Here is a 17,492-nt window from a genome sequence, read left to right on the forward strand (position 1 = left end):
AGAGAAATTTGGAGTCTAAAAGTTAAGCCAAGAGAATAGGAGAGAATCGTTTTTCCAACAAATGGTGCTGGCAGTTCCTCAAAAGTTTAAACATTGAGTTACTGTATAACATAGCAGTTCTCTTCCTTGGATATACCCAGGAGAATTGAAAACATTTGTCCACATAAAAATTTGTAGGCATGTCTTAAAAGTAGCATTATTCATAATAGCTAAAGTGTAAAAAACTGTCTAGATGTGCAGCCAACTGATAGATAAACATGATGAGGTATGTCTGTATGGTGGAATATTATTTGCTATGCAAAGGGATGAAGTACTGGTACACACTATAACATGGATAAATCTTGAAAAACACTTAGGTTAAGTGAAAAAAGCTGGACACAAAGGCCACTTAGTATATGATTCCGTTTGTATGAAATATCTAGAATAGACCAGCCCACTGAGACAGAAAATAGATTGTTGTTTGCCATGGGCTAGGGAGAGAGGGCTAATGAATACAGTTTCCTTTTAAGGTGATGAAATGTTCTAGAAACAGATAGTGGTGATGGTTGCACAACTTTGTGAATATACCAAACACCACTAAATTGTATACTGTAAAAGAGTGAATTTTATGGTATATGAATTACATCTTAATGAACTGTTATTTTTTTAAAAAGAAATATAAAGGGGTCCTCAGACCAAGAAAATTGACCACTTTGTTAAAAAGAAAAAATGTTCCCAATTAAATTATCAGTGACACTTCTTTAGTTAGAATTTTAAAAGCATTTATTGAATGAGCTCTTTAGAATTACCTAGACATAAATTATCATTTATCACTCTTATGCATGCATAACAAGTAAAAAGCAAAAATATAGTTAGAAATTCCTACAAACTTTTAAAGCATATGGTTAGGATTTTGAAAATAAAGTTTAAGATCTGTTAAAATAAAGTTTAAGATCTGTTATACTTTATCTGTAATAGCAAAGTGAATTTTCCTTGAATAATAAAAATGTGTATGTTTATTGTCACAGGGATCTCCATCCACCAAGCGAAGAGGTCAGATGTTACAGCCGATCATAGAGGGAGAAACTGCACATTTTTTTGAGGAAATCAAGGTAGTCCTTAAGAGAAATAATTCTGTGATCTTTTTCCTAAAGGAAAAGTTGAAACCATGGCATATTTGATTCTCTGTTTGCATATATATATTTAGGAAGAAGAAGAAGATGGTGTTTGTCTGTCCTCTGAGTTAAATGATATCTTGAAAACTGCTGTACAGGCACAGTCATCATTGGAAAACTCAGAATCTGATGTTGAAGAAAATCAGGAAAAACTGGCTCTAGATCTCCGATTGTCAAGTACTCGAGCAGCTTCTATGTATGTATCCTGGTTTGTGATTTTAGTCTATTTATGTAAGAAATACTCAAAAATTTAGATGCAAAGAAATTTCAGTGTTAAATAATTGAATACTTGGAGAGAATGAATGCAGTGCTCAAGAAATAAAATGATTTTAGAAAGTGTGCTTTACAAAATGTGTTGTCATTCACATTTTCTGAATTGAAAATTAGTGTGTGATAAAAATTGAAAGAAACTAAAGTCCTGCATTTGCTGTATGACAAAGTGCTGGAACCAGCTGAGAGTTATCTGTTCATTTATGCTCTGTCAGCTTCTTTACCTGATGCGGCCTTGGATTCTAATTCTTAGCCCTGGCATTACTTTAGGATCGTGTGGGAAGTTGTTTTGTGTTTGTTTTAAGTACTTATGCTGAGCCCTACAAGCAGCTATTCTGATTTAATTGTTCTAAGGTGAATCTTAGACATTGGTTATTCCAGAAGCCCACCAGCTGAGTTGATTTTGCAGCCAGGGTTAGAAACACTGTTAAGAACATGGTGAATTTAAAGTACCCTTTCAGATGTTTTCTTCCTGTTTGAATTTTAGGCCGGAATTGCTGGAACAACTTTGGAAAGCCAGAGCTGAAAAAAAGAAACTACGTAAAACATTACGGGACTTTGAAGAAGCATTTTATCAACAAAATGGAAGGTTTGTTTGAGCATCACAAAATTTAATCCTCTTTCTTCTTAAGTCACATGTCCTGCCCATATGTTGAAATAAATAGATAAGAATAGAAATAAATTGTGCATATAAGGATGCTAGCATTGAAAATAAAAGTAAAAAACCTTCCTTTATTCCTTGCGGCCCTGCTGTTAATGGCAGAAAAAGCTAGAGCTGGAATAAACAACATCTGACAAAACAAATCAGTATTGTCCTAGAGAGGTGTGGTTGAGTGGCAGTTATTTTAGGTTTCTTAATTCAGTATCCACCCTTTTGGATGGAGAAGGCAATGGCACCCCACTCCAGTACTCTTGCCTGGAAAATCCCGTGGATGGAGGAGCCTGGTGGGCTGCAGTCCACGGGGTCCCTAAGAGTTGGACACGACTGAGCGACTTCCCTTTCACTTTTCACTTTCATGCATTGGAGAAGGAAATGGCAACCCACTCCAGTACTCTTGCCTGGAGAATCCCAGGGACGGGGAAGCCTGGTGGCCTTTCATCTATGGGGTCGCATAGAGTCAGACACGACTGAAGCGACTTAGCAGCTTACCCTTTTGGAAGTGTTTGTGAATGAGATCTCCTTTTAGAAAGGGTCCCAAGTGTGTGTGTTGTTCTCAATTAGTTTGGATTCTTCTATTGAGACCATGGCTGCTTAGGTTGTGTGTTGTCTCTTTCTAGGACACATACTTCCAAGGTGTGTATTACTGTGGCAGTCTTGTGGCTCCTGTAATACAGTATGGCCAGTGCCTTTATCTAACTGGGTAATGCACAGTTGACCCAGTGGGACTTTTTTAAAAGTAAGGGAAATACATTCTAATTCAGATTATGGCCAGAAGTGACAATTAATTTATCTCAGGGCTCAGAAGAGACAATTTATCTCAGGGCTCAGAAGAGTTTTTCCATGTTACCAGATGATCTTACCAAGCCATTAACTCTATAGTAGTTCTCCCGCATCAGTTTTATGTCTGTTTCAGTTACACCATGATTAACTGTGGTCCAGAAATATTAAATGGAATGTTCTAGAAATGAACAATTCGTAAAGTGTAAATCATGTACTGTTTTGAGTAGTGTGATGAAATCTTGTGCTGGCCCACCCAAGACGTGAATCATCCTTTTGATCAGCATATCCTGCCCCTTAGTCCTCAGTATCCATTTCGTTTATCAGATTAGCCAACACAGTATCTCAGTTCTTGTATTCAGTTAATCCTTATTTAACTTAATGTGTCCTAAAGCACAAGAGTAGATGTGTTAGCAATTCGGATATGCCAAAGAGAAGCCATAGAGTACTTCAAGTGAAAAGAGGGAAAGAAAAGTGAAAAGAGGGGTGAAGATACGGAAAGAAAAAGAAAATTCTTAACTCAGTCAAGGAAAAAAAAAATCATATGCTGAGGTTGCTAAGAACTATAGTAAGAACATCTATCCATGAAATTGTGAAGAAGGAAAAATAAATTCGTACTAATTTTGCTATCATACCTCAGACTGTAAAAGTTATGGCCCAATGCATGATAAATGTTTAGTTATTAATAATATAAAAAAGGCTTTAAATTTGTACAATAAGATGTTTGAGAGAGACCACATTCGCATAACTTTTATTAGAGTGTATTGTTATAGTTATTCTGTTTTATTATTAGTTATTGTTAATCTCTTACTGTGTCTTAATTTATAAATTAAAATTTATTATAGGTATGAATGTAAAGTATATATAGGATTTGGTTTCAGGCATCCACGGGGGTCTTGGAATGTATTCCCATGAATAAGAGGAAACTACCATATTAGAGAGTCTTCTTTGTAGGGTGGCATATATGGTTAAAAAAAAATCTCAAGTGCATTTTCCAAGTGCTTTCTAATTCTTTGTCTTATTGGGAAAAAAACCTTTGCTTATAATTAGTATAATTCAATGTTTTACCTGATTATTAAACTGAATTGCATTGGATCCCTAATATAAAGTGAGAAAGACGACTTTTTTGCTGCCAGTAAGATGTTTTACATCTTAATTCACTGAAGCCAGAAACGACTCACTGTAATTCTCTAGAACTTATAATACACTTACAGACCTGACAGAGTCTAGCAATGCATGTCTTATTAAAATATTTGATTATGTTATAACCTCCAATTATCATTGATACTGATAATATCCATTAATGTATCAACACATTATATCCAAACACATTAATGGATATTATCAGTATCAATGATCAGAATTCAAAGTGTTTTAGGACTATTCTGTTGGGTTGAAGGGAAATAGTCCAATAATCTTTTCTTCTTGCAGAGCAGTTTTTTATTTGAGCTTATATTGGGTAATATTCTGCCTCACATTATGACAGCTTGTGGGATTTTATTTTCCAGATGATCTCTAAGTTTTATTTTCTCCCCTAGGAATGCCCAGAAAGAGGATCGTGTTCCAGTGCTTGAGGAGTACAGGGAGTACAAGAAAATTAAAGCCAAGCTTAGGCTTCTTGAAGTTCTTATCAGCAAACAAGATTCTTCAAAATCCATATAAAATATGGTCCTTGAAAACATCATAAAATCAGTTGTATTCCCTGAAGCTATCATCGTGTGTACTTGGCTGGTTCTTAAGTTCATTCTGTCAGGCACTCAAGAGAGTTTCATTTTATACTTGCTGGTGGTGCCACTAGAGAAATGATGGGAGGGTAAGTAGACCTTATCTAGGGAGTGCGATGTTCCATATTAACCACAGACTGTCCTCTCTACCTTTAGCAAACATCCACTTTTCTTCATTGTTTTGTACTGCAGATACATCGTGTTATTAAAAGACTAATATTTTATCTTTTCAACTTTAAGAACTTTGAAGATAGAAGCTTTTTGTTATTACCAACTTTATTATTTTGTTTCTCATTACTCAAGAAAATTGAGAGGAAAATCTTCACATTGAATTCTTCTTCGGTTGCCTTTTTCTTACAGAATGACTGAAAATTTGAAAGAAAAGCCTATAAATGTGCACATATGCAACTATGTTCTATGTTTTCTTAAAAAACCAAAATCAACTGAAATTTCAAGTCCTACAATGGAACATATTTCTGTTAAATGCCCAAAGTGACGCTTTCTCATCCATAGTATGTTAGCAAAATTTTGCAGTTCAGTGGTCACACAGCTCCTGGATGAAGATAACAATGGCTAGACCAAAAAGTGACCTTGCTTATTAGTGTAGTGAAAATACACACCACACATCACACACAGAACTGAATTATATCACATGCTGCCTTTGGGACTTAAGTTACTCTTTGTTTCCTCAGTTGCAGTTTATCAGTTGGTGATGATGTGATTTGTCTGGATTAGATCCTTCATTTTTTCCCCCCTACCCACCTCCAGATAATGTGAGAAAATAGCCTTGTCAGCATGTAGGAACTGATGGTGCTCAGATTTGTGTGTTCAATCAAATGGGCTTAAATTGGCAAAAGAATCATTATGCCTGAAGTGACTCTCTTCTTAACAAGGGCTATACCACTGCATTTTTTCTTGTACCTTTGTGGGGAGGGTTGCATCTTTTTTTTTTTTAAATTAGCAAAATCCATAAAGAAAACATCCTCTAAAGGGATTTGCTCAGTCACATGCTATTTAAAGCACCTGGCTATGTGATTATTGTGGTATGCCCCTTGTCATACACTCTAAGCATATCTTTTTTTCTTTGGGTTTGCATGGCTTTTCTTCAGGTTCTTTCCTGATATAATTCTCTAATTAATTTCACAGAACAGTGACTTTATTTGTGCTAACAATGTAATAGTCATTAACAGCATATTCTGATCAGGCTTGATCTAAGTGTTAATTTTTTTCCTGGTGCTTTTTTGGATTGATGTGTGTCTCACTTTGTGCCCATGTTTTGCATGCAATGACTCATGCATGGTTTTCTTAACTAGCTAATATTCATAATTTGTTTCATACAAACACAGACTTTTGCAACATCCTTTAATAAGGTGAGGGAAGCATGAACCTCAGACTCCTGGCACTATTACATAGCACATGAAGTAGCTTGATAATAAGTAGCATTTCTAGTACTTCACATTTCACCTGTGTGTGCAATGCCTTTTTTGGGGGGAGGGAATGTTCCTTGGTAGTGAACACATTGGGGAATAAAGCACTAAATCCAGCCCTTTTCATGTGGTTTCCTTTTGATACAGCTTGGTTATTCATAATGTACACCTAGAATCGTGAAATTGAAAATACCAAAAGATGTTATCACTTTGATTTTGAATTCATCATGCAGTGTGCATTTAGTTAATGTTTTTTAGTCTCCACACAGGAGTATATCCAAACATCTTATTTAATGTGCACTGTGTATTGTTTTATATGAATGTTTTATTTTATATACCACATGCAAAAATGTCCATATGCACTATTTAAATGTTTTAAATAATATATTCCTTCTTTATAATGCTAAATCTATATTAGTACCATATTTTTATAAGTCATTGGCCTGACTGGTTTCATTTTAGAATTAACAGCTGCTTCATGATGTTGGTTATTCACTGTTAGTGTTTGGCTGTGAGTAGAATAGATAAAAAGTAGCATAGCAGCACGCATGCTGTGTGACAGTACTGTGTGTCATAGTTCAGCAGTAAGTGGTAGAATTAGGCGGTTTGTGATAATTTTACTTTGGTACAAGTAAAAACTGTATATCTATATACAAATAATATATAGATATATATGACTGTAAGTATCATTGCATTGCTGTGTCTGGCACCTCATTGTATAGACTTTTGTAATAAAAGAACTTTAATGTTCTAAGTCTCTGTAAATGTTTTTTGTTTTTTTCACTAGATGTTAAAAAAGAAAAAAATAGAAACCTCAGGTATTCCCTTGCCTTAATGTTCTTAGGCTCTGTTTGAATGACCCCAACCAGAAACCGTGTGGAGAGACTGCAGGGTTACTAAACCACGTGACTGACTATAGCTCTAGGGAGTGGTAAGACAAAGAAGAGCCATGTTGTTGATTCTCTTTGGAAATCTAGGGAGAAGATGCAGAGAGAATAGTCTTCATTTCTTGTTGCAGTCAGTTATCTTATTAAGAAAATTTGAAATACAGTGTTTAAGAGAAGAGCTTGGTTTGAGGAAGGTGAGTATATTTAATTCCTTGGAGTTTCACAGTCCAGGGACTATTGAGCACAACGTGGGAGTCTATGGTCAAACAGTGTTGCTTAGGTTAAGAGAACATGTGGCTCTTCTAGGAGGGCTTAGGTAACCTCTATTAGAAAAGTTTCCTTGCAGTTTCCCAATGCCAGCCATTCACAATTTCCCAACCATCCAAACAGTGCTTTTGCAGCACCTTTATTTATACTTTCCAAACATGACTTGCATTTTTATAACCCTAAAGCTCCTGCTTTGCTCTTTTCTTTTCTTTTTCAAGGATATTTTGCTTTATAAAGTAATTGATGAAGCACTTTTGAGAAATTTCAAATGTGTTACTTTAGACTGTCTAGATGAATTTGTCATTTGAAGATATTAGTGAAATTTCTGTAGGTGGTTGGGATGTTTGTTCTGCACTTTGCCTTTTTCCAGGAGACTTCCAGCTAGGAAGAATGGAGGTGAGATTATTTTACCTGGGGTCTTATATATTGGTTTTTTAGGATTCTAAACGTTTATTGGCCCATGAAGTTAGAACATGGTGTGTGATGAGAATACCAGCAGTTCTTATACTCTGTGTAACACTGTGAAAAGTGTCTTTACTTACTAAACCATTTACTTAGAGACCTGCCCCAAGAACTAAAAGCAATATTATTTTATACTTTGCATTTTCATTCCTAGAATTTAATAATAAATCTCATTATAAAAGTCTTTACCTGTACCTGTGTGTATGTATTGTGGAGGCATATTGTAATGTGCATAGATTGTATATTGTGTCCCATTCCTAGAAATAATTTGATGATTATCATTGACCCTGATGATAGTTTGATGGTGGCTGGTTTTGTGCTTTTAAAATGTACCCGAAATGGGGACAAATTTAGGAACTGACTCAGTTCAGGAATAAATTGTGAGAAATGCGCCATGATTGTACCACAGATTCTCACCTCCACTTTTTTTCAGTATTGTAGAGCTGAAACCTTCCTCATCACTCGGTTTAGTTTTAAACTGACATAGTGTAATTCTTTCTCCAGCTCCACAGCATATAAAAAGAGGCTAGAGGATAATTTAGAAGGAGATAGAGAATGAGTCAGTAACATTTTTGTACCTAAGGAGACAGTAGATTATTAGTGCCTATTGTGAAATACTTTGGGAGGATAGTATTTTAAGGTCCCAAAACATGCCTAGTATGGTCAGTTACAGATCTAATATTCTAAAGCTGTGTGGAGCACAGTATTTGCTATGCATGTCAAGTATAAATGGCATTTCCTGTTATTTAGATATGTTAAGGACAAAAGCAATTGGTCTTCCTCTCACCTTCCATTTAAATAAATGGAGTCTTATGCTTTCTATGTTACTTTAAAATTGGGTAAAACTGGGGAAAAATGTGGCGTCTTAATAGAATAAGATTCTGGGTTCAGGAAAATTATGGGATGTCCCCAGTCCTCATATCGTGATATTCCATAGTACCCTGGTTAGAACAAATGCTTACTCTCGGAATTCTTGTTGAGTGACAGTCTGGTAGTCATCTTGAATTTCTGTAGAATAATACTTTTTCTCAAGCCTCTCTTTCCATTTTTTCATCTGCTCTGCACTTTGAATCTCCTGTAAAGTTAGAGGAAAAGCATGTGCTGCAACCTTTATATTTTTCTCTATTTCAGGCCTATGGCATATAAGCATCACAGGGTTGAGAATCTTAAACTTTACTCTCCAGGGCTGTGATTTTTGAGCTGCTCTGGCTTTTTTTGCCCTGCCTGGTTTTGAGGTTTATGCATAAGCAGAGTCACCAAGAGAACTTGGTGTTAAAACTGGTTAGCAGGGTTAGGGGTTTTTAAAATTATGAATATTGGCTTATTCCCATTCCACTTCCTGGTGAAATATACATCCTTCAAATCCTTCAAAAAACCCATCTCAACCATCAGTTTTCTATGAAGCTTTCCTTGACATTCATAGATAAATAATACATTTCCTCATAGAGCAGCAACTAGGTGGGGGCATTTGCACAAGCTCCTAGGTTCTAGTCACTCCACCTCTTCCCTGTAGGTGATAACTGCTTAGAATTGTTTGTGGATTAATTGGGCGTTCCACAATGGTTCTTGCAGTTCTTTCATGCTCAGAAATGAATTCTGTGATGTAACCCCTCTTTTTGAACTACGTAACATGTTTCTGTTTTTCGGACTGGACCCTAACTGATGACTGGTTGGTAACTGAGAAGGTCTAAAGAAACAGACCCTTGTAGATTGTGTACCTCCACCAAGGGACACAGTTGACTTGAGTTTTAGATCACCACCCGGCTATTTGGGATTCCTCAGGCTACTGAATGAGCAGGCAAAGAAGTCACTGAGGTGACTCATCCCAGTTACCAAGGAGAAATTGGTGTTGCTACAAAATGAGCTGAGAGGGCTGTGTTTGGAAGCCAGGGAATTCTTTGAGCAGTGCCTCTTAATACTTCCATGTCTAAAAATAAACTCGTTTAGTTTACACATTGAGTTCTTAAGGAATTGTGATCCGAGTTGAAAAGATCTTAATGTCATCCAGAGGTGGCCACAGTTACTCTTGGTACTTTGCTTCTCCCCTTCTGGGGAAAAAATAAGAGTGCTTTCATTTGTATATAGGATAGTTCCATCTTATTAGATGAAAACTAGAAATATTGTCATTTTATGGAAGTTCAAGTGTGTACTAAATTGCCAAAGGGGTGAATTGGGCTGACCATTCATCTAATATCTCTCAACTGAAAATTTGCCCTCTTATACTCTTACATATGCTCTTTTATATGCTTTGATGCTGGGTCTCATGCTTTGCAAACCTCATTCCCCAGACTCTCTTGCTACCAGATTTATTAGGTTCTGCCTTATTGGGTGATGGCAGGGAGAAGGTTCTTGTTTTCTATCAGCATTGCTTCTGCATGTGATAGTATGGTTATCTCCAGCAGTGTTTGGCTCCAGGCTGCAATGGTCCAGCTTCTTTTGGCTTCCCCAGAATTAGATTCATCACACTCCCTAAGAAGTATCAGGAGCAGTAGAGGTGGGGTGGAGGTGACCCCAGAGGCCTGAACAACAGCTCCAGGCCCCTTCTTAAGTGTCTTAGGTTCTGATAAACCCACCTTTTGTAACCTTAGCCCTGGGAGTGTAGTATCCTTCTACAGTTATTATTTGTGAGTTGCTTCAGTGTTTTTTACTGTTTCTGTCTTCCAGTACCTGTGTAACCAATTCTCTGTAATTTTCTCTGTTTGAAATACATAGTATCATTTCCATTTTCCTGACTAGGTCCTCACTCATACATGTAGTATGTCATTTGGTAAGGTGTTTTTTGTTTTTAAGGAATGTTTTCAATTTTTCCTTATCTTGGTTTTTAAATGTTTAAAAATTAATCCCTGGGCATTTTTATTTTGTTGCTCTTATAGATTCTTCTATTATTTAATGAACTGATTGATGTTTGCATATATGACATGACGACTGTATTTATGTAAATTATTTTTTCCTACTACTTAATGATTTTGTCATAATTTTTCAGTTCATTGTATACCTGAAAAAGAGAATCATATCTCAAATAGAGATAGTTTTTACTTTTTCCTTTTCAACTCTTGTACTCCTCGTGTAATTCTCCTGCTTAATTCTTCTGACTGATCCTTCTTTTTTTTTTTTTTTGAGCTTTTTTTTTTTTTTTTTTCTTCCAATTTTATTTTATTTTTAAACTTTACATAATTGTATTAGTTTTGCCAAATATCAAAATGAATCCTCCACAGGTATACATGCGCTCCCCATCCCGAACCCTCCTCCCTCCTCCCTCCCCATACCATCCCTCTGGGCCGTCCCCGTGCACCAGCCCCAAGCATCCAGCATCATGCATCGAACCTGGACTGGCAACTCGTTTCCTACATGATATTTTATATGTTTCATTGCCATTCTCCCAAATCTTCCCACCCTCTCCCTCTCCCACAGAGTCCATAAGAGTGTTCTATACACTCCATAAGAGTGATCCTTCTAATACATCTTTGTCTTGTCCTTGACATGTCCAGTGTTTCCCTGTTAGGTAAGGTGCTAGCTTTGGGGTGAGGTAAATTTGTTTTTATCATGTTAAGTAAGAGTCCGTTGATTCCTGTTTTGTTTTCCCGCTCAAAATTGATGTTGAATCTTATCAAATACCCAGCATCTATGGAAAATAATAATGTGATTTTCCTGTTTTGATTTATAAATAGAATGAATTATGTTACTTAGTTGATTATATAGTTTTAAATCATCTTTACATTCTTAGAATAAATCCTATCTGAGTCATATGGTATTCTGTTGGATTCTGTTTGCTAATACTTATCTAGGATTTTTGCTTTATGATATATGTGATATTTTTTTTTCTGTTTTGTTTTTTGAAGAATACAACCTTTACCAGTTCTTAGAATCACTATATAGTTGCTTTATAAAAATAGTTTAGAAGTTTTCAGTTTTCTCTTCACTCTGAACAAATCAAATAACTTGAAATTATTTATTCCTTAAAAATTTGGTAAAATTCCCTTGTGAAACCATCTGGGCCTGAATTACTTTATTTATTTATTTATTTTTAAATTTTATTTTATTTTTAAACTTTACAGTATTGTATTAGTTTTGCCAAATATCAAAATGAATCCGCCACAGGTATATGTGTGTTACTTTATGTGTGTTACTTTAGAAGTAGTTCTTTGATGACTTTATTTCTTCTATAGAATGGATTTAAAAGTCTCTTTTGGGCTCAGTTTTGATAAATTTTCAATTTATTGAGGTTTTCTCTATGGCCCAAAGTATCTATTTTCATGAGTGGATTTTTGAAAAACCAGGTATATCTTCTGAGAGTACACAGGTTAATACATAACTGTACAATCACTTTATTCATCACATACGTATCTTTAAATCCTTTCATTTTTTTTTTCTTGATCTATTCTCTACTTTTAGTGCATTCTTAAGTGTTTTCCATTTTCTTAAGTCTAGTAGTCTTTATGGAAGTTGATGCCATATTATTTGGTGCATAGATAATCATGACTATTAAAGTTGATCTTAGCCTTATAAAGTGCCCTTTGTCTCATTTAGAACTTTTGGTTTAGAATTCTACCTTGACTTATATTATGTTGTATCTGCTGATAATTTTGCTTGCCTTTTTACCTTGGCTCATGCTTTTATACTTAACTATTCTAAGTCACTTTGTTTTAGGTATATATTTTAGGCTATAACATAGAATTAGGTGTTGCTCTGTGATTCAATCTGAAAACATTTTCTTTTAAAGTAAATTAAGCTTATTTGTCTTTACTGATACATCAGATATATCTGGTCACAGTTATATTGTTTTAAGGTATATTTAAAATCTTACCATGTGATATATCTTCAGTTTTGGTACTGCTTCCTTTTAGGAATGTATGTATTTTTGTTTTTGTGGTCATGTATCTTTTCATACATCCTAGGTCATCCCTTTCTTGTTTTGGTTCCCTCCACAAGAACCAAAGAAGTTCAACAAAAATTGGGTTGTAATTTCTTCCTCTTCATTTCTTTCCTCTCTACTTCCCAGATATATTTAATCATATTACCATATTTTGTTGTATCTAAGAGATGGAGTCTATCATAAAACCCATTACACCATTCTATGTGCTATTTAGGAAAAATATTGCCACCAGCTAAAATATGGCACGTTATCAATTATAAGGTACATCTTAATTTCAAAGATATTAAAATATGGAAAAATGTTTTAAAATTAATAAAACAATATCGTATTTACTACTATACTCTTAAATATGTAAAGCTTCTTCTTTTTGGTTATTAACTCTAAATGAGAATTCTTCAGCATTTTAGCTATTACATATGAAATAAGTAGTCAGCTTTTTCTGTGTTGTATCTTCTCCCTTCTTTTTCTAAAATATCTCAATCATCTCTTGTTTGGCTGAAGATGATCCTCACATAGAATCCTCAGGAATACAGTGGTTTTCCCCAAGTTTTTACATTTCAAAACTGTTGGAGCCTTTCTACTTGAAGCACAGCTTTGCTGGATATAAAAAAATCCTGGCTTACATTTTCTTTCCTTGCATATATTGTAGGTGTTTTGTTGATTTATGGTGCTGAATGATGTGCTAATCTAATTTTCTTAGATTTCTAAGTAAATCTAAGTTTACTTGGATAAGTCTCATGTTCATTTTAGGTATTTTTTCCCAGGTACACAGTAGATGTCTTTTAAAAGTTTATGTTGTCTTTTATTTCCGAAATGGCTTGCTGAATGATAGTTTTGTTTTTTAAAAGAATCTCAAACTTACAGAAAAGTTGTAAGAACAACACAAATACTTTTTATCCTTTGAAGTATTTAACGTTGCCAACACAAATGCCTTATTACCTCTGAATACTTGAGTGTGTATTTTCCTCATATAAGGACATTCTTCTTTAGGCACACAGTATAAGCATCAGAGTCAGAAAATTAATAGTGATGGATTATTACCATCTAAATCCTCAGTTCCCCATTCAAATTCCCCAGTTGTGCCAGTGATGGCCTTTATAGTAAAAGGATCCAGTCCAGGATTATGCACTGTGTTTACCTGTTTTTTAATCTCAGTCTGGTGTAGATCCTCAGCTTTACCTTGACTTTCATGACCTTGACACTTCTGAAGAAGATACGCCAGTATTTTCTAGAAATGTCCCTCAGTTTCTTTTATGTAGTGTTTTGTCATGTTATGCATCTCTGAAAATTTTGTAGAAGAGATTGTGTTTTCTCTCAGTGTTTTATCAGGTGGCATGTGATTTTAGTTTAGTTCTGGTACTGTTAATGGTACTGATTCCAGACTTCTCTACCCTAACATTATTCCTTTTCTTTTGGTACTAAGTATTTTGTGGAGAGGTATGGAAATGTACTGTTCTTCCTCAGACTTTTATTCATGTAAATATTTAGATCAGTGTGGACTCATGGAATCCTCTTTTATTCATTTCAGTGCTTAAATAGTCCCAGACTTGGCCAGTGGGAGCCCCATCCACATTGACTTTTTGTGTCCTTTTATGAAATCTCCATCATTCTATGTGGAGTATATAGTACAAAGCACCTGTACTTTCCAGTCCTGGAATTAACTGTATTTCCAAGGAGCACTGGTTCCTTTTAGAGGAGCATGGTATTTGGAAACCCAAGGTCTGGACACTTGTGTCATCGCTACTAGGATGTCACTCTAGCTTTCTCAATGTACAGAACTAGAAGATACATTCACATATAGACAGACACTCCTGCGATTCTAATCCAACACAACGTTCATTTTAACCTTCAACCTTTCCATTTGTGCAATTCCATTGTCTGATAATGAGAACCCTCACTCTAGCAGTGTACATACTTATCTCTCAATCTTGCTGTTCTCTTTCTCAGTATATTGGAGAGTGGGAAGCATCCAGAAGTAGAGCAGTGTTCTATTTTTTCACTTGGGTGGTAGTGGTATGTGAAGATTTGCTTGATAATTATTTAGTAAACATATATATGTTGTCATTTGTTGAATAGATACGTTACAACTTTGAAACACAGCAAAAATCATTGAAGTGATTCATCACATTAATGATTATAAGAGAATGATTACATAATTATCTCAATAGAATATACTCATTAAACTCTGTGTGCTAATCCCACAGTGAAGGGTACAGCTATAGGATGAGGGTGTCTGGCAAAGAGCACCGATAAGGGAGAAGGAATATCTGGAATCCAAACAATTTGTCCTAAATAAAAAAGGATCTAGATCCTGGGAAAAATCTGGAGGTAGCAACTACTGCTCTGAAGAAAGCAAATCATTCAGTTCTTAATAAGAACTTTTTCTAATAAAGCTATCACTTCTTTATGAAAAAATTAAAATCTTACTTTTTCATCAAAACCTTCTCTTCTGGCTTTTTCGGCCAAATCTTTGTTTTCCATACTGAGAATATGAAATAAAAAACAGAGGCATATGTTAGTAAAAAGGAAAATGACAGTATAAAATACTGCCAGATCTATATTAAGGGTGAATTACATTTCTGTTCTTTCTGATAACACTAATTATTTAGACAGTGTTGTCATTAATAAGTTCTCTAAAGTATCATATCTCTGGCTGTAAAAACATGTTTATATTATGTCCCACTTCCAGAGATCTGTATTTGGGAAGCATTTTGACACCAAAATGATGAAATAAATGTAAGTATATTCTTAAATATTTTGTGTAAAAATTTCTTTACTTCAGTAGCTAAAAACGTGTTAATGTGCATGTACTAAAATAATTTCTTACCTTTTTAAGAGGAACATTACTTTCCTATTAAAGGTGTTAAATCCTGTTGCTATCTGTTAAAGCTTTCTCTGAGTGGCATGGCATGCCTTATATTCATTTTAAATTAGTTTAGAGTTTCATGACACTCAGAAATTATGAGGTGCTACTGATGTCTTAACAACTTATTTAGAATCAGCACATCAAATGGTGGTTGATAATCAAAACCTTACTCTCACTGTAAGTTTCTAATATAGAGCTTTAAAGTGGTAAGTTAAAAATTGAAGAAAAGTCATCTTACCGTTTCTTGTCTTCATCTGTTTCAGGTTTTTTTAGTTTGAGTTTTTCAAGAGCATTGTTGTAACTCTGGGCATAATTTAAAATAGTTTAAGAGTTCATAAGAAATATATTCTGTAGTTTTAATTTTTGTCTAAGGTAAAAGAAAGAGGGAATGCTTGCCTTTAGGGGCTTGCTGCCCTAAGAAATGTAGAGGCAAAGACTATGGTTATCCTTCTTTCACCTTGTCACTACTTACAGTTTCTGCCTCTGGTGAAAAAGTTGGCATCACACTTGAATTTTGGGGAAAATCTTTTAAAAATACTATTGTTTATTGCATTGATGATATTAATACTTTAGTGCACATAACCAACATCATAATCAAGAGATAAAAGATAAAAACCCCACAGTTAAGCTCACTGAAATGAAGTGAAGTGAAGTGAAAGTCTCTCAATCATGTTTGACTCTTTGCCACCCCATGGACTATAGTCCATGGAATTCTCTAGGCCAGAATACTGGAGTGGATAGCCTTTCCCTTCTCCAGGGGATCTTCCCAACCCAGGGATTGAATCCAGGTCTCCCGCATTGCAGGTGGATTCTTTACCAGCTGAGCCACATGGGAATCTCATTGGGGAACATATTAATAGATTACTTTCACAGATAAGTTCTTGGACAGAGTTCTTAAGCGCCCCTGAACCCCACAGCTAATAGGACATTTTGAATGTGAAATGCTATGGTTAGAGCTGAGGATGTGCAGAGATAGAATGGTATACACATGACTCTGCTACAATTCATAATACATGTTGAGAGGAAAAGGAAGATTCCTCTCTGACAGGGAGAATAGAATGTCAGTGAGAGAGCAGAGGGAATATTCCTGCAATGTCAGGGAATGACATGAGCAGAGGCCCAGAGGACACAATGAGAGCAAGCATGTGCTCAAAATATTAGCTGGCGCATGCAGTGCTGTAAATGGAAGCATAGAAAGTAAAAATTGTATACTTAAATGATAATGAATAAAGATACATTGACACTTTGAGACTAGAGAAGTCCCTTGAATGTTTGAATAAAGAATTTGAACTTAATTTTGAGAAGCCCAGGGAAACTTTGAAGAATTTTGAGCAGAGAAGTGATATGATCCAAACTGGGCTGGCAAGGAAAGAGGCTAGAACTGATAAGAAGATATTTCCATACAGAAAATAGCGCTTTGCATTTAGTGATCAATAGCTTTTTGATATACTTGAACTCTGAAATACTTTCTGGTCACATTTTTAAAGCCAGAGAACATTTCTCCTGGTAGTGAAACAGTACAAATATGAGTAACACTGCTGCTGCTGCGTCGCTTTAGTCGTGTCCAACTCTGTGCGACCCCATAGACGGCAGCCACCAGGCTTCCCGTCCCTGGGATTCTCCAGGCAAGAACACTGGAGTGGGTTGCCATTTCCTTCTCCAATGCATGAAAGTGAAAAGTGAAAGTGAAGTTGCTCAGTCGTGTCCAACTCCAGCGACGCCATGGACTGCAGCCTACCAGGCTCCTCCGTCCATGGGATTTTCTAGGCAAAAGTACTGGAGTGGGGTGCCATTGCCTTCCAAAGCAAAAACCCAAAACCCCTCCCTGCACTACCACTTGGGGTATCAACCAAACAAGATTGGCCTCAGAATTCTGATGAGGAGCATTTGATATACATACCTTTTTAATCATTTTACCAAGTTGAAAATCTGGCCTTCTGCCTATTGAATAGTCAGCTTTCACTTCAGAATAGGTATCATTAATTATTGCCAAGAACATGTTCTGAGGAGAAATAGTCAAATGAAGTATTTCAGTAAAAATTTAGTTTAAAAGTTAATGGCTTAGACAGGTGCTGGGATTTGTAAAATTAGATTTAAATTTTAAAAGTAACATGCTCAGTAAGA

At 35.5% G+C, this 17,492-nt stretch overlaps 2 protein-coding genes across 14 annotated transcripts in view; one reads left to right on the forward strand and one right to left on the reverse strand.

Moving 5' to 3' along the window:
* FAM13B (family with sequence similarity 13 member B) overlaps positions 1–6,767 on the forward strand; it is an 84,287-nt gene extending 77,520 nt beyond the window's left edge. For all 10 annotated transcript variants that reach the window (XM_027546406.1, XM_027546412.1, XM_027546405.1 and 7 more), the window contains 4 exons: positions 1,008–1,091; positions 1,187–1,350; positions 1,912–2,013; positions 4,401–6,767. In XM_027546406.1, the coding sequence (XP_027402207.1) occupies positions 1,008–1,091; positions 1,187–1,350; positions 1,912–2,013; positions 4,401–4,524 (474 nt within the window). In that variant the 3' untranslated portion in view covers positions 4,525–6,767. The remainder of the gene's footprint in view (positions 1–1,007; positions 1,092–1,186; positions 1,351–1,911; positions 2,014–4,400) is intronic.
* PKD2L2 (polycystin 2 like 2, transient receptor potential cation channel) overlaps positions 4,845–17,492 on the reverse strand; it is a 47,004-nt gene continuing 34,356 nt past the window's right edge. For 3 of the 4 annotated variants that reach the window (XM_027546425.1, XM_027546421.1, XM_027546423.1), the window contains 5 exons: positions 17,269–17,370; positions 15,607–15,671; positions 14,930–14,984; positions 8,592–8,704; positions 5,507–8,155 (listed from right to left, as the gene is read on the reverse strand). In XM_027546425.1, the coding sequence (XP_027402226.1) occupies positions 8,059–8,155; positions 8,592–8,704; positions 14,930–14,984; positions 15,607–15,671; positions 17,269–17,370 (432 nt within the window). In that variant the 3' untranslated portion in view covers positions 5,507–8,058. Of the gene's footprint in view, positions 4,952–5,506; positions 8,156–8,591; positions 8,705–14,929; positions 14,985–15,606; positions 15,672–17,268; positions 17,371–17,492 lie in introns of those variants that run through there. The other variant, XM_027546422.1, reaches the window with a different exon arrangement.

Source organism: Bos indicus x Bos taurus, chromosome 7, assembly GCF_003369695.1.
Source record: "Bos indicus x Bos taurus breed Angus x Brahman F1 hybrid chromosome 7, Bos_hybrid_MaternalHap_v2.0, whole genome shotgun sequence".
NCBI classification, from domain to species: Eukaryota; Metazoa; Chordata; class Mammalia; order Artiodactyla; family Bovidae; genus Bos; species Bos indicus x Bos taurus.